The following is a 17,477-nucleotide window of genomic DNA, read 5'->3' as shown; positions in this document are numbered from 1 at the left end:
TAAATTAAATGTTAAAGTGGAAATGGGTATCAATTACTATTATGTCAATTATGTCAGTAACTATACTTGAACTTAAAGTTGATGAAGAAGATAAGCAAGAGTCAACTACTATTGAAAGGATTAATGAAAGTGGAAGACAAGTGCGCTTACAATATGATATTTTGATTAAAACAGTGAATCTCATTTGGGGTAAATACCTTTCAATGCAGAAATAACAATTTGACTAATTTGCTCTAAGCAATGCTTCAATTTCAAGAATTCTGTAGCAAGATTAATTAGCTTCTTCACATCTTGACATACTGACTCCTCTTCTTTAACTTGAACTCTAAAATCCTTCTGTATTCAAAAAGCAAAGTTTATTTAAAATATGCAGTAGAATCACAAAGCAGTAAAACTTTATCAGAATGACTTTCAATGGCTATAATCTTATCACTATTAAGTAGTTTTGAAATCAAATTTTGCAACAATACTTTGAATGTTAAGAAATGTCAAGATAAAATGATAAAGCTATGCTTCAAATGAAATAAGAATTCCCTCTTAAAATTTAACTTAAGCTCTTTTATATTATTCTGTAACAAAAAAGTTATCTTTAATGAAAAAATGGAGAAGGGATAGTGGCAGAATGCTGAGGTAGTAGAAGGATAACTCTGCTATCTGATCTGGCAAGGAAAATCGTTATTATTATAAGATGACACTTGATAGACACACCTACTAAACCAATCTGAATGAACTGAGGTCTTATGATCTTCATCAAAATTTAATATGTGATAGATCAATTTAATATAAACTTCCTATATACATTTACAGAGAAATACAATATTAGAGCTAGTAGGGACCTTAAAGATTGACCAATTCAACCCCATCACTTGACAGAGAAGGAAGTAGAGGCCCAGAGAAGATTAATAACTGGGAGATAGGCGCTATTATTATCCCCATTTTATAGATGAGGAAACTGAGGCAAATGGAGATGAAGTGACTTGCCCAGGGCCACACAGCTAGTAGGTATCTGAGTTCACATTTGAACTTAGATTTTCCTGAAATCAGACACACTGCTCTATCCACTGTGCCACCTGCTGTCTAGGAGGAAGTGAAATCACAAATCCTTGAACTATTATAGGTGTAGGTACTTATTCTTATACTCAAGGATAGTTTCAAGAAATGAATCCAAATGGAAAATAAGCTTAGCTACCTACATGACTGGAGCCAGATTTACATTTTCTGGGTCATAGGGTGAGAGCTCTTGCTCCCAGGTCAAGAAGTATTCTGATCTATGCCCATACTCAAGCCCTAAATTCTCTTCCCTTTCCAAGAAGTAGCCAGGGTAGATAACAATTCCATCCTAACTGCTAACAATTCTATTTTTACCACTGCTTTTCTGTTCTATGGCTTTAAGGAATAGCCATTTCTATTAAATCTTTTATTTTCGCAGGGTGCTTTCAACAGATTAAATAATATATAATAATATATATATGCATTTAGTATATATAAAGTTTTTCTTAAACACATATTCAGATGGCATCTGTAAGTCCTATTGTTAATATGTATGTGTTCTTTAAAATATTGAGTGTTAATCTACAATCTTATTAATATATTTATTTATATTTATATATTAAATATATATATTTGTTTATTATATATAATTTTATTATATTATTATATTATAATAAATATATATTTAATATATATTAATATATCACTCCACAATTTATGCTTTTTCATCTTTGTTTATGAAATTTAAGAATTTAAAAAAGAATGCTTTTCCTAATTCACTTATGCTCTTTATATACCTATATTATTCACAACTCCTTTTTTATCCTATGATTTCTTTGCAGAAAAAGCTGACTGAAACACTATACACAGGTAGGAAATTATTACCCTTGACCGATATCCCTTCTAAGATTCATGTTATGTATTTAAAACTGTTGAACGGAAATAATTCAGGAAGGTTAAAAAATTATGCTTCAATTAAATAAAAAAGAAAATCAACTGAAATAAATTACAGTATTTAATGAGAAAAATTTAAAGTTTCTCTTACCTTTTTCCAATCAGTAATGGTATTTCCAAAGGATCTGGTCAATGCCACAGCATTAGTTTTCATCTTTTCTATAACCTATAAAGGGATTGTAGTATTTAGATATAGAAATAATAAAAACTACATAATCACAGATTCTTTACCTGGAAGGTGATGTTGGTGTAATAAAAATAAAACAAAACCCACTAGCCAGGAAATCAGGATATCTTGGTTCCAGTCCTGGTTCTCGAATGTTGTATAACCTTGCATAAAGCACCTTACTTTTCCTGGGCTTCAGTTACCTCAATCCATAATAATAGCGGATTAGGCTAAATCAGTGGTATCTAACTCCAACAGAAAAGGATCTTTGTGGGCTGCACATTGACTTAGAAAACCACAAAATGACATTTGTTTTGTATTGTATTTTTATTTTGGTAAACATTTATCAATTATATTTTAATCTGGTTCCCCCTCTACTTAGCCAGTGGGCCAAGAATTTAACACCTCTGGGCTAGATGATCTCCAAAGTCGTTTCCACCACTAAAACTCTATTATTTTATCATTTTATTCTAGATCATCTAGTTCAGACCCTGCCTCCAGACATAACACAAACTAGGCAAGAAAGAGAGATAGACTGAACAGGACCAATACTGTTACAACTACTGCTGCAACCCAAATCACTGCATAATGTAAAGACTCCCAAACCCCAATAAATGGGCTACTCATTCTGAATCATATTCAATATGATGTCAATGCTTTGATGATTTAATAAATCTAGGATCTCAGTATGGGGTACTCGCTCCTTTGATGCAGATCACAACTCCTCCATCCTTTTTCTCCACCCATGCAATTCTTTCTACATTCTTCACTAAATCCTCCATAAAGGATTCATTAAAAAAAAAAACTGGAGACCTTCCTCTGGTTCTTTAATATCTTGGGGAAACCAATGTTAAGTATTAGTTTTAAGTATCTACTCATCTTTTAACTTCTAGTATGTGAACTTGTGTCCTTTATTAATTGTAAACATGGTCAAAATTAGAAATCCTAACGCCAAGAGTCAAATTTGAACACCTAGCCATCAGTAAGATTTGATGGAATGGGGCTCATGCCTGGAATATGGCTCTGGAAGGGTATCCCTTATTCAAAAGGAAAAAATGGATAAAGAGGTAGGCTGAAGAAACAATATATAGTAAACAATTTTATAATCTTGTGAGAAAACTCACTAACAGGAGAAGGAAATATGCTAAAAATAGGTAAAAAAATAATAGAGGGAGAAATGACAATGATAAAGTTGTGGGAGTATACTACAGAATATGTGGAGAACTGGGTGTTCCAAAAGTTTTAGTTCAGTCCATGACTATGACTTCTAGGACACCCTACATAACAGTGATGGAATATTTCAGTTAAACAAATATTTGTTGAAGTTCTTTTTCTGCAAAAGCTGAGTAGTTAATTAATTCTTGGTTATCCTTCAAAAGGTAATGGAAGTGATAAAGTAAATTGCTATTTTGAAGCTGATTCTGACCATCAAGGAAGAACTTTAGTTGTTGAAAGAGAATGATGGGAAGTGTGTGTGTGTGGTGGGGGGGAAACAGTAGGTAAGGAGGGAAGTTACTATGCAATCTTAGAATTTGTGATACAGAAGGAGAGAGAAGCCATTATCTTCTTCCTCAAAATTCTTCCCTTTTCCAAACTTCCCTGTTACTGTTGAGAGTACCACCACTCTTCCAGTCACCCAACCTCACAACCTAGGTGTCATCTCCAACTCCTCACTCTCTCTCACTTCCCACATTCCATCCGTTGCCAAGTCCGGCCAATTCCACCTTTGCAATATTTCTCATATATGCTCACTTCTCCCCTCTGACACTGCCACCACAATGCCTGGCACACAGTAAGCACTTAAATTCTTCTTGACAACTATGTATATGAGAGATATAGTCTAGATTTTTTGGAGAAACTCCAGAAAATTCAGGAAAAAGGATCAGTCTGACTTTATGGTAAAAAGTCTTCAGGGGAAATCAACTCAAGAGAGATGACAAATTCTTAAGAATGAAATTCGGAAAATAAAACAAAAAAACAATTTTAATGAGAAAGAAAAGGGAATCTGTCAAAAGAGACTGAGATAGATGCACAGGTAATTCACTGACCAACTTGGACTTTAAAAAGAAATGAACAGATGAGATTAAAGGCAAGTAAAAGAAGATGAAACATGACATAATCCTTCCAGGACAGGGTCACTCAGAAATAGCTTGGGCTGCTGATCACAAAAAATAATAAAAAAGAGCTTCATGGAGAAACAAAGAAGGGATGGAACACCTATGAGGCAACTGAGATGGTGACAATGGCTGATGGAGAGAATACAGAACCATTCTACTCTTTTCTTCTGTTCTCCCTTTCAAGAACAAAGATCTTTAAACTGGAAAGGACAAAATTAAAAAGGTTAATAGGAGATGATGCCCCAAAACGGTTAAGGAACAGCCAGCTCCCCTTGATGAGTTCTATTAACCTAACCCAGATGAATCATATCTCAGGGCACTGAAAGAATCTGCAGGTATGATTGCTGAGTCACTATCAGGGATATCTGAAAACACAGAAGAATAGAAAGGAGAGAGGTGACCAGACTGGAGAAAGACAAGTTATGACCCGATACTCAAAAAGGGTGAGAGAGTAAATCTGCAAACTATAAATAAGTCAATGAGCTTAATTTTGAATCCAGGCAAAATTTTAGACAGTATTATTGTTATTAGTCCATACCTATGATATCATCAATATATGCAGGGGCAGTTAGATGGCACAGTAGATAAAGTTCTGGTCCTGGAGAGTCAGAAAGACCTGAGTTCAAATCTGGCCTCAGACGCTTACCAGTTGTGTGACCCTGAGTAAGTCACTTAACCTCTGTTTGCCTTAGTTTCCTTATTTGTAAAACGGGGATAATAATAGCACCTACCTCTCAGGGTTGTTGTGAAGATTGAATGAGATAATAATCATAAAGGGCTGAGTATAGTGCCTGATACTATATAAATGTTAGCTATTTTTATAAGCAATTCCCAGGGGCGTTTCACATACCAATACAAATCATCAACTGTTCTACAACTTACAGTGTTAAAGCATTGCCCTGGGCACTGAGAAGTTAGATAACTTGCCTAGGGTCATACAGCCAATTAAACATGGGGGTAGGGCACAGGGAAAGGAAAGGAATAACTTGAATTCAGGTCCTTCTCATTCTGGATCTGGCTCTCTATCCACAACAAGACACTATTTGTCTAGAACATATTATTAAAGGGATAGTTTGTTAATACCTAGAAAGGAGAGTGATGACTTCTTCTTTCAAAGGGGTTACTGGAGTGATAGATCAGGGAAATGCTATAGATATTACCTCAGCCTCAAACAACAGAAGTGAAGAGGTTTAAAAAAATGTGTAAACAGGATTGTCTACATATTGTCTATATATAGCTCTTTATCAGGTACAAATTCCCCTTTAATTGGGTCAAGGCAACAGACTAACTAATCAAACAAGCAAATCACATGCCTAGCTTAAATAACAGGAGAAATATCAGCAGTTGTTCAGGCCAGGTCAGCAGTGGAGGACTCCAGGCTCAGGTACACCCAGGGGAGGTATCCAGCTAAGAGCAGAGAAACATTCTGGAGTACAAGTTACCTAAGAAAGGAGAGGCTAGGAGAGGCTATACTTGTGAACAGAAAGAGACACACTAAAGAAAGATAGCTGAGAGACAAAGAGTCTTCAAGGAGCATGACATGATCTCTTATACCAGAAAACATGCTTGCTAGAGACTAAGTAAGGCCTTCCAGTAACCAAGAATCAAGAATTTATCCTTGGGTCACATGTTTTCAACATGTGTGCTTCGCTACCATTATACTAGTAGTGTACATAGCTTAAGGGGAACACAGAGTCTAGTACAAACGTTTAAGGCTGGGAAACCGGGGTACATTTGTAGGGAATAGGAAAGGTGCCATTAGATAAGGAAAAACTGAAGACAAGAAAGAGGGGGATGATCCAGAGTCAGCTCTTCCAGGAGCCAGAGGGGATGTTACCAAGCACTCAAGGAGAGGCACTAGCCTTGACAGGAAGGGCCAGTTCTTCACAAGTGACTATAGCATAGGAGGAAAGAATGGGGAATGATGTAGAACAGTTTGGAGGTATAAAATGGGAAGGTAAGAGACTTGTTCCGCTTGGGCCCAAAGGGCAGAACTAGGAGCAACAGGTAGAAGCTACAGAGAAGCAGAATTGGGATTAATTCAAGGAAAAATTTCCTAACAATTATACTTGTCCAAAAGTGAAACAGGCTGCCTTGAGAAGGAACGGATTTTCTATCATTAGTGCATTGTTTTGAGGCAGTTTAACAAAGCTGGAAAAGTCCAATATATCTGTAATGGGGATAGTCATCTTTCAAGGAGGCCAGGTTTCCCCACTTGTTAGATTTAGTTCTAAAATTCCAAGTTTTGGTTCTAAAAAAAAAATGAACTTGAGGTAATTTACTGTAAGAGGTAATGAAACTCCATAGAAAGAATGCTAACTTTCAGTGCTAAAATTAATCTTAGAAGTTGGGAACTTTATTACTATGACTAACTATATTACACCACACATGAATAAACAAAGCAGCTAATATGGCAGTTTTCTGCTAGTGGCACACCTGACATTCATCGCTTTAACTTAATTCACTAGATTACCTTCACTATCCCCCCATAGCATTACTTCTATTTGGCACAATTTAAAATTTAAGAGGTAATGCTAAACTCCACAGAAATAATTCCCATTTCAGTGTTAGTGAATTTATCTCAAGATGGACAACTACATAAAAATTTCTACAAGACAGTGCCAATTTCCTTAAAAATCCATCTAACCTTACAATTATATACCTTTACCAGGTAACTTGCTGGTGTTTAGAGATTGTCTGGCTAGAAAAAGGGAACCAAGCCAAAGGCTTTGGAAGGGCATTGTAAAAAAAAAGTTACTCTATAGCACTTTCCCCTTTAACCTACAAAAATCAAACACCCTTATTTTCATTAAGAGACAAAAATACAGCCCTAACAAGTCAGGTAAACACATTTTTATCAGCTTTGCCCAAAGGTGCAAAAATTTAAACAAAAATTACAAATTGTTAGGCCAAGTGAACACACTTGCCTGTGTTAGTTTTTGTGCCCAAAAATTTTAGCAAAGATTCTGTAGCCAATGGATTCATGCCAGGTTACTTTTAAATGCTTTCCACCCCCATTGAATTCTAATAATGGTTGACCCAAACAACACACAGGTTTCGCATTAAACTGTTTTAATGGTCTCAAAATTCTGTGACAGATTTTTGGTCAAGTTGTTTCCATTTAAAAATTACTGATTTTAAAAACTAATAACTTAAAACTGCGGACCATTTGTTTCGTGGCAGTTTTAAGTCATTAGTGCATTGAAGCACAGACTGGATGACCGCTTGTACTTTCAAGAAAACTAGGAAGTCTAAGAAATGGAGGAGAAAAGGGAGCATGGAGCACAGCCCATACAAAAGCAAAACATAAAGTATCAGGTGTGAGGACCTTAAATGGCAAACAATGGAATTAGTATATGATTCTGGAGTAAGAGGGAGACACTAAGGGAGTGTTACGCTCAGACCTAAGCTTTAGGAATATCACTTTGGCAGCTATGTGGAGGACAGACAGGAGAAGAGAGATTTAAGGGAAAGAGACTCCTTAAGAGACTATTGCAATAACATAGGCAAGAGATGATGAGGGCCTGAACTAGGGTGGTGGCTATGAGAATGGAAAGAAGAGAACATATGAAAGAGATGTGGAAATAGAACCAATAAGACTTGGTAACTGACTGGATATGTGGGGTTAGGGAGAATGAAGATTGAAGCATGACACTGAGATAGCAAGCCTGAACAACTGGGACAATGGTAGTGCATTTGATGACAATAGGCAAGGTCAGAAGAGGGACTGGGGGGGGGAGGGGAGGAAGGAGAGAAACAGCACATTTTGGGCAGGGTAAGTGCCTATAGGACATTCAGTTGCAAATATCCAATAGGAAGTTCTGGACTAAGACTACAGAAGGAATGGCAAACCATTCCAGTATTTTTGCCAAGAAAACCCCAAATGAAGTCACAAAGAATTAGACACAACTGAAAAACGACTTAACAACAAAAAGACTACAAAGAGCACTGGGAGTCATGCGCACAGAAATGGCGCAGATAATATGAGGAGAGGGAGAGAATTGGAGAGAGTAGTGGGTTGGGAGGAGGAGAACAAGGCTGATAAGAGAAGAGAACACTAAAATTAGAGTGTGTGATATGCATGATGATCCAGCAAAGAGAATGAGGAGTAATGAGACAAGTAGGAGAAGAACCCAAGAGACAACAGTGTCATAAAAATTCAGAGGAAAAGAGCACTCAGAAAGAGAAGGTAGTCCAATGGTATCAAATGCTGCAGAGAAATCAAGAAGAATGAGAATTGAGTAAAGGCCATCTGATGTGGCAATTAAGAGATCATTGGTAACATCTGGAGAGCAGTTTCAGCTCACAAAAAGGTGAGAAGATAGAATTCAAAAGATTGAAAAGTGACTGAGAGGAAAGTGAAGACAATGGATACAGACAGCTTTTTCTAAGAATTTAAATGTGAAATGGACAAGATTTATAGGATATCAGTTTGAATATCTGGTAGGGTAGTGTTAATGTTTTTTTTAAGGATGAGAGACACCTGGACATGTTTGTAGGCAAGAAGGAACGAACCAACACAAAGGGAGAGATTAAAGATCAGAAAGACAAGAAGAGATGACTGTCCTTCTGTAGAAGGCAGGAAGGAAATGAGTCAAGGTTCACGTAGAAGGGCTGGCTTTGTTGAAGAAAGGCCTATGTTTTTATAGAGTTTTGCACAGTACCTGGCATATAGTAGGCACTTAATAAATACTGATTAAGTAATGAAGGAGAGAATGGGGGATAATGTTAATGGGTTTTGAGAGGTGGAGAAGAGAAAAAGAGGGAGCCTGAAATATAGAGGAAAGTCTCCAACCTGTTGGGCAGATCCTCTATGAAGATCTATGGAAAGATAAGGAAAATAATCACACAGGATAAAGTGTAGGTTGGTTGTGATCTGTATTGATGGAAGCAGTACAAACATTTATGAACTCGCTTATCTGATAAAGTATAAGTAGCTTGTTAAAATGTTATAATTATTATATAACATAATCAAGTAACAACTAAATGAATTTACCAATACTGTTGAGTAACATTTAAAATACAGAAAGGTCGTTTTTGCTAGAAATGTGAAAATAAAATATTTATGTCATTTAATTCATTCGAATATGTTTTGTCTGTGACTAATACAAAGGCACCTTCCACTAAAGCCCTCTTCTAATGTTTCATCATAGTGTAGATTGTGTTCTCAAAGACTGTAGAGAAGAGGAGCACAAGTTCTGGAAGGTTTTGCTAAACTAGAAAAATTTGGAGTATGGGCCTAGCAATGGACTATGTGGTTTTGTGTAAGGTCTAGCTTAGATAAATTATGTTTAGAAGTTATCTCTAAACTGTAAGAAAGCTTCAGGATAGGACTTTATTTGGAGAATAATCTATTGTGATATAATGAAAAAATGTGCCAATTAAAGGCATTCATTAAAGATTTGCTGATTAATTCATTCATGAGTTGAGATACTACAGCCAATCTTTAAAAATGGAGTTTCCAGAAAAATCAAAATGTTATAATAATGAAATTTATATTCTCATAGTTCAATCAATTAACAAATATCTATATAATAAAGTAGTCATATAAACTTGTCACAAAAACCAAAGGCCCAATAAACTCACGTTCCCCTACAATGTGTCAAGTGAAGAGTTAACAATGTAGAAGGTATTTGAATACCATGAGTTTTAATAGGTCTGAGAAGGGATGCTTTTAAATAGATTCACTCATTACAAGAAAAATGAAAGCATTAGGATGCTACACTGAAATTTTTCATCACTAGATCTGACCTATATTTTCCTAACTGCTACTGCCTAGACTATCAGTCAATAAATTGCTGCTAGGATAATATTATTATTCTTATGTTAGTTTTAATTTAAAAGCCTTTCTGTTTTACCATACTAGCATATTTTTTGAAAACTGCTTAAAATCATTTTTGTCCAGTACCACTTGCAATACTTTTTTGATCAGACAAGGTAGAAAAAACAAAACAAAAATACAAACAAAAAGAGCAGCCACAAAATGGGCACTAGGTGGCACTGCTACATTTCAATTCCAGAAGTTGCGTCCACATTACTAAGAAAGGACGTAACAAAATCCAGCAGAATGATTACAGAAAGGAGGAGAGAGCTACAACTGAAGTTGCAGGACAAAATGCTATTGTGACAGCAATAATATTGGTCTTCTAAAATCACATCTTTAAAAAAACATAGAAACTCTACAATGAATCAGTCTCTTTTGCAAGAAAATAACTCAACTGTATACATTTCTAAAGGAATAAAATTATTCTCAAAGTCAACTATCAAATTTGTGATTACAGCCAGTTCTTGCTTAACTGTTCTGCAGACTTCCCCGGAGAGGGATCAGGGCCTGGAGCAGAGGACCCTTGGTAAAGGTGCATTGGCACCTTCTGAGGCTGCCACTACCACAGTCCCTGCAGGTCTGCAGCCTGCCAGGATGTCGAATTTTCCTAATATAAATTTACATAATGAAGAACTGTCTGTATAGGATACTTCACTCTGTTTGGCTTTTATTACAATTTTATAATCAGTAAAAATTTTCTTTCATCTTACCTTATTTTGTGGGCATTGTCCTAAGAGTTCAAGTTCGTGCTGAAGCTGCCCCATTTTTTCAAGTCCAGAATCCAAAAGAATGTTCATACCAAACCTCACTCCATCACAAATGGCATTTATGAAATCCTCCTAAAAATTTATGCATTAAAAATCAAATACTATTTTATATTTAAAAAAAAATATCACAGAATGGTTTCATTGGAATTTACAGACACTTTTTAGGACCATAATATATTTTATAATCATTAGATAGGTAATGACAAAATAATAAGACAGTCATTAAGCTAAAGAATGACAAATGACCAATGTCCTACAATATTTGCAATTAGCAAATCCTTAATTTTGAGTTTAATTGTACTTCTACTGAGAAGAATTATTTATTAGTTTAAATAGTCTTATGTTTTGATGACAAATAGGTAAAAAAACCATTAAATCTGCATTCTTGCTCACAGAGAGCCTGTATCAATTCAAATATATTTATAAAAATTTAAACTTAGTCCCTTTTTGGGGGAAAGGGAGAAGAACCTGTGATTCAATTGATATGAGGAAATCCAAATGTGGAAACTCCTCCCACCAATGCTGATCAACAACTCATCAGAAATTCAGAGTTGGATGAAAATTGCCTGTTGCCCTAAGAGGTTAAGTGACTTGACTATGATCACACATGTATCAGAGAAAGTCTTTCAGTCTTCAAAGTCCACTATGACACACTGACTCTTACTATCATTTACTAATGACTAATGATTTTAATTAAAAAAGAAGGTAGATTATCATCTTTCAAACAAATGGTTAATCTTTATGAGAGTAGTAATAGGGCCTAATTTATTATCTATCTTCTGGTTGTTTCTAATATAAAACCTATTAAGTTTTCAAAAAGGCAACAATATCTGCCTGCTTTAAAAAAGAAAGATAAAAATCACACCAAAAATAATAAACAACAGGTTTATAAGTTATAAAAAGAAAAAATCAGAATCATTCAAAACAGTTTAGAATTCAGTAGTTTTGAATTTACATAACATTAACAAGGTCTTAATCTTCCACTATAATGCTATATTTTAAATGACATGAATAACCAAAGTAAACAAATACTATACATTGTTGACACCTCAATACTGTAAATTATTTTTCATTCATTAATTGGCTACTCTTGATTATATTCCTGATGGTAGATCATTAAAGCTAACTGAGGTACAGGGATAAAGTGACTTTTTCAAAATCATATAGTGAATTAATATGGTTAACATTCTAAAGAGCGAGTTATACATAAAGATTTTAAAGTATTTTAAAGTCTTATAGCTTAGCTTTTAAAATTTATGCACTATATCTTTTCAAGAAAGGTAAAAAGAACTTGTCATCAACTAACAAAACTCATTACAGAGTAAACCTCTTACATCCTCCCATGTATATGTCTTAAAAAATAATATAATCTACTTTACCTGAAGATTCACCACTTCATCCCTATTGTTTTCTGAAAGATGCAATTTGGCTCCTTTAAGAACTGCTAACTGCCCCACATATTTTAATGCCTGTAGCATGGTTTCGATAATTTTCTTTTGAACCTCATTCACCATTGAAGAAATATCTGAACAGCACCCCTGAAACATTAACATAGATCAGCTTTATAGATTCTGAACACTAGAGATGAGAAAGCAGTGACAAGAGAATTTAAGAAAAATAATTTGACAGACAATGGTACACTGAACATTTGTTGTCACCATTCAGTTATGTCAGTCGTATCTAATTCTCTGTAACCCCATCTGGGGTTTTCTTGGCAAAGATACTGGAGTGGTTTGCCATTGCCTTCTCCAGCTCATTTTACAGATGAGAAAACTGAGGGTTAAGTGACTTGCCCAGGGTCACACAGCTAGTAAGGATCTGAGGCCGGATTTGAACTCAGGTCTTCCTGACTTCAGGCCTGGTATTCTAGTCACTATGCCACCATATGAAAGACAACATAAAGTAGTTAGATGACTCGCTCTGGAGTCAGGAAGATCTGGGTTCAAGTCCTACTTTTGCCACATACTGACTGTGTGACTAGGCAAGTCACTTAATAAACTTAACTGTTTGCCTCAGTTTTCTCAACAGTAAAATGAGGATAATAATAGCACCTACCTCGCAGGGCTGTTGTGAAGATCAAATGAGATAATATTTGTGAAGAGTTTAGCACAGTGCTTAAGTACACAGTAAGTACTTAAGTACACAGTAAGTACTTAAGTACACAGTAAGTACTTAATAAATGTTTATTATTCTATTACATTCATTTAACCTATCAACATCCCAGACAACTCTCCAAGACCATAATTTGCAAAGTAGTTGCCAATCTGCATTGGTACAACACATTCCTCATTGACAGCTCCCTATTACAGGTCTATAAAAAAATAAAATGAAGATAAACTAGGTTCCTAGAGTTTATGATTTCAAGGACAGCTCATTACAAAACTAAGAAAACATTTACGTATACCTATAATTATATACCTTCACTTAAGATCTACCCTAATGGCCCACTATGGCATGAAAGTGAGGTTGAGCTCCTGAAGCTACATTCTCAAAGGAAATGCCAGTGAAAAAGAAGCTCTGAAAGGTTCTACCAGATTGGATGGGATTCAAGGAAGGGTCTAGCAACTAACTGTATCACTATATAACTATATCATTACTATTTAAGAATAAACCCAGTTGAATTCAGAAAGGCTCATCACCAGGTTGGCAAAAGGGCTCTAAAATTTTCAACCACTGCAACTCTCAGTCTGTCCATTTTATAGAATTGTGACTACTAGTATCCACATTTAAAAAAATTTTTTTGTTTTGGTTCGGACCTGATTTCATTAGTATAGGCAACGGCCCAACCCCATTCAGACCTGCTTTGCAACTTATAATGTTAGCTAGATGCCACTGTGAGGGGGCTTGTCCAAAGTCTCATAGCCAGTGTGGGTCAGAGTAGGGATCTGAAACCAGGTCTTCCTAAGAGGCCAGCTCCTTATCCACCATATCAAGATGGCTCTCTCTATGCACACTAGTCAAATTACAGCTTCCTTAAGTACTAATGCATAGATATTTATATATACATAAACAAATATACAAATGTATACACATGTGTTCTGTTGACACTGTCAGGGCATCCTAACAACAATAACAAGAAAAGCTCTTCATATTTACCACTGATTTCATCTGTTGACACTCCCCAAGGGTTAAAAGCAAACTCTTACTTTAGAATGCTACCTCAGAAGGCCAGCCACGACCTCTTTTGTAGCAAATTGACAGAATATGAAATATAAGCCAGCTGGATAGAGTATACTAACCACTCTACTACACTGTGAGCAACCTAAAGGATAAAAACAGTATCTTGCACAATGTAGTAGCTGAAAGTCATTTGTATTTGAGGGCACTCGAATGCTTTCTGGAAGCTCCTCAACTCTGTGCTCATTCTACATGGGAAGGGTGAGGCTGCAAAGGAGCTGCTCTCGTGCACAGGCAGAGAAGGGGGTCAGAGCCCAGGTTTGTTCAGCTTCTCTCCTGACCGCTTTCCTTCTTGTGTCACACGTCCTCTCAGCCTACCTCATGTTCTTTCCTCTACCCCATACTACATCTCATATACCCGTTACAAGTAAAATTGTTGGGTAGGCGACTTGTCTACCTACTACTAACTACTTTAACTAGTCAAAGCACAAATACATAATATTTTTACTACATCTGAAGAGAGCCCGGGCCCTGCATACTAATTATGCTAATTACTTTGTTGCATAGAATGTAACTCAAAAACAGTCTTATGTTAGACTCACCCTTCAAAGAAAGTCTCTTCCAATATATAGTAATTTTTCATAAAATTTTAAGGACTATGAAATCTTAGTTGTAGGTAAATAAATCACGAAAAACAAAAATACAAATGAACATATTAAACCTAAGTATTTGAACTTTTTATACAGCACATATATAAAACAGGGTAAAATATATAAATCAAATTCTAATTTATTAATTTATTTTGATTTATCAACAATCATTTCCCTAAACTTTTGAGTTTTAAATTTTTCTCCTCCTCCCCAAATTCTAATTTATATCTAAAAAATGATTTCCAAGCCACAGGCAGTGGTCAATTTATTTCAAGAAATATTCAGTACAAGAAAACTAAAGTATAATAATAACTTGAAACATCTCTTAGAGTTGGATGTAATGAAATCTGACCAGTAATAAATGTTTGTTCAATGCTGAAGAAGGAATCTTAGGATTTGTTCTACTGTTTTAGAACTTTTTATCATGAAGTCTACCTATTGTTATATATAAAGCTATCCCAAGTTAATATATCCATAGTCCCCACCACTATTTCTTTAAGGAAACTTTGCAGAGTGCCGGAAGAATGGAACAAAAAACTTCTTTGATGCCACTTTAGCCATTTCAAGTACTAAAACAGAGGAGAATCCACTGATTAGAACAAGTTTGCCCATTTACCTTAAAGTCTTTTTTGAGATCAAACAATTTTGGTCTCTCAAGAAGAGTTTCTAAAGTACCAGTAAGTCAGAATTTCAAAGACAGGTTGATGTCAGGGGACAAATTCAGATGAACTTACCTGCAAAAACAATTGTAAGTACCCTCCCAACTTTTTAACTTCTTGAGTCAAGTCATCATCAGGTCTTGAAGTAGACTGTGGAAAATCATCAAGCCAATGTCTGGTTAGAACAACAAGCTGCTCAAAAGCAGACGTCATCTGAATACAAAATGACTGGATTGCTCGATCAGTAGAAAAAACTACAAAAAAGTAGAAAAGTGATCAGAAACAATCTCCCAATAAAAGAAAATTTTATTCTGAACAACTTAAGTACATTTTAATATCATCAAAAACAATCCATAATCACTATGACAAACAATAATTCAAATCAGAGCAAAAATGTAGAAAGTAATTGTTAAAAAGCTGAGGTGGCACTCACAGTTATCTTGACTTTCTTCATCTTGTTGTTCATAAGCTTTGGAAATGGCAGTCATACAAGAATGAATTTTAAGAAAACTGGTAATTAAGCTGTCTGCCACAGTCTTTTCCTCATCAACACTTTGACTAAGGAAATCTAATGATGAACCAATCAATTCCTTGCAAATTCCAGGCAAGAAAGATTCTGCTGAGTTTGAATAAATGTTGTTTGATTTCTCCATTAAACCTACATAAATAGAAAATAATAAACAAAAAAGATAGCTGTTGTGCCCAGTACTCAAATTTGAAACAAATCTATCCTTTGAAGGAATAATCTAAGTATATCACAGAACCAACCCAATATAATTTTTTATCATTACTATCTAACTTCCTTATGTTCTTTTTCTACAAGGTGAAGCTAGAATGACTAATGTTATACACTGGAAGAAGCAACTACAATAAATACATTTACTTGTAATAATAGATTAAATTCCTCTACAGCAATAAGAATAATCCCCAATAAATGAAATCCACAAATGGGAAGCAAATTTCATTTTAACCAAACTAAATTAGCTTCATCTCCTCCCTTACCGGAAATTTTAGCATAACTTACCATTCCCTAAATGCCTAATAAGGTACTAACAAATACACAGGAAAGAAAGCAGAAAACAAGGCAAGAATAAAATACACACCATAAAATCAGTTACTAACAGAGCAGACTATAATATGACTAGATATATTTTATACTGGTTCCTTCCATAGCTACAACAAGAACAGACTGATAATAACTAAGCCTATATATAAGCCATTTATCCAAAGGTCAGACTTTTTAGCAACCTCAATGCTGTACTATAGTGATTGAAAGTAAAATAAAAACAGCCTTGAAGTAGCAGCTTTATAACACCTTCACTAATACTATTGAACTTTTCTTCTAATCTCTCTTACTGATCCTTATTTCACATATAATTCTTAATAACAACTTCAAGTTATCTGATGTTCCAATTCACAGGACTAGAATACAATGAAAGCAAAAGTGACAGCTGGCAGCCTGATGTAAAGAGAGAAGAAAGAAAAACTGAGAAGCACAGAATTGTATTATTGCAAAGCATAATAACAGATGTTCCTAGTGATGACAACAGGTCATTAAGAAAAGGCTAAATTATGCTCATTAGTCTGCCTAAGGTCCTACTTCAATGCTTCATTCCAGTTTGGAAGAGACATTGCATTCTCAAAGATTACACCAGTGAGCTCAAGGGAGGATGATAAAAAATATTTGATAACATGACTTAAGTTTGAGAAATTAAAGAGGCCAAAGCCTTATAGATTATTCCAGAAGCCTCATGTCATGCCTCAAGAGGCACTTAAGGGGCATAGTGGGTAGAGAAATGGGCCCAGTATCAGTCAGAAAGACCTGAGTTCAAACCCAGCCTCAGACACTTACTAGCTGGGGTGACACTGGACAAGTCACTTAAACTCTGCCTGTTTTCTCAACTGAAAAATGGGGATAATAGCACTTACCTCACAGGGTTGTTGTGAGGATAAAATCAGGTAATATTTGTAAAGCACTTAGCATAGTACCTGGAACATAGTAGGCACTAAATAAAAGCGTGTTCTCTTCCCCACTGCATATTTATTATAGCATTTTCTGTCAAACTAAAAAAGCTTTGGGTATAGTCTCAGGAATAGACTAAGTATATTATCTGGATGCCAGCTGAAAATGGTAAAGTTCACCACCAGGAGGCCGCAAAAATCAATGAATCAAGGAAAAGTTTAAAACAGCCCTCAGTTCCGGTGGCCTTCTGCTCCCACAGTGATAGTGGTA

The 17,477-nt window shown here is 35.4% G+C and overlaps 1 protein-coding gene across 1 annotated transcript in view; it reads right to left on the bottom strand.

Annotated features, from left to right (window-relative positions):
• KIF14 (kinesin family member 14) overlaps nucleotides 1–17,477 on the bottom strand; it is a 67,660-nt gene that overhangs the window by 4,270 nt on the left and 45,913 nt on the right. Inside the window, exons 25-30 of the mRNA XM_027843358.1 lie at nucleotides 15,678–15,902; nucleotides 15,320–15,498; nucleotides 12,198–12,356; nucleotides 10,762–10,890; nucleotides 2,036–2,110; nucleotides 198–336 (exon numbers count right to left, since the gene is read on the bottom strand). Of these exons, the coding sequence (XP_027699159.1) occupies nucleotides 198–336; nucleotides 2,036–2,110; nucleotides 10,762–10,890; nucleotides 12,198–12,356; nucleotides 15,320–15,498; nucleotides 15,678–15,902 (906 nt within the window). The remainder of the gene's footprint in view (nucleotides 1–197; nucleotides 337–2,035; nucleotides 2,111–10,761; nucleotides 10,891–12,197; nucleotides 12,357–15,319; nucleotides 15,499–15,677; nucleotides 15,903–17,477) is intronic.

This window comes from Vombatus ursinus, unplaced genomic scaffold (genome assembly GCF_900497805.2).
Source record: "Vombatus ursinus unplaced genomic scaffold, bare-nosed wombat genome assembly UNPS02014909.1, whole genome shotgun sequence".
Lineage (NCBI taxonomy): Eukaryota > Metazoa > Chordata > Mammalia > Diprotodontia > Vombatidae > Vombatus > Vombatus ursinus.
Note: the sequence above shows the minus strand (reverse complement) of the source record. Positions and strands in the feature narration are given on the sequence as shown.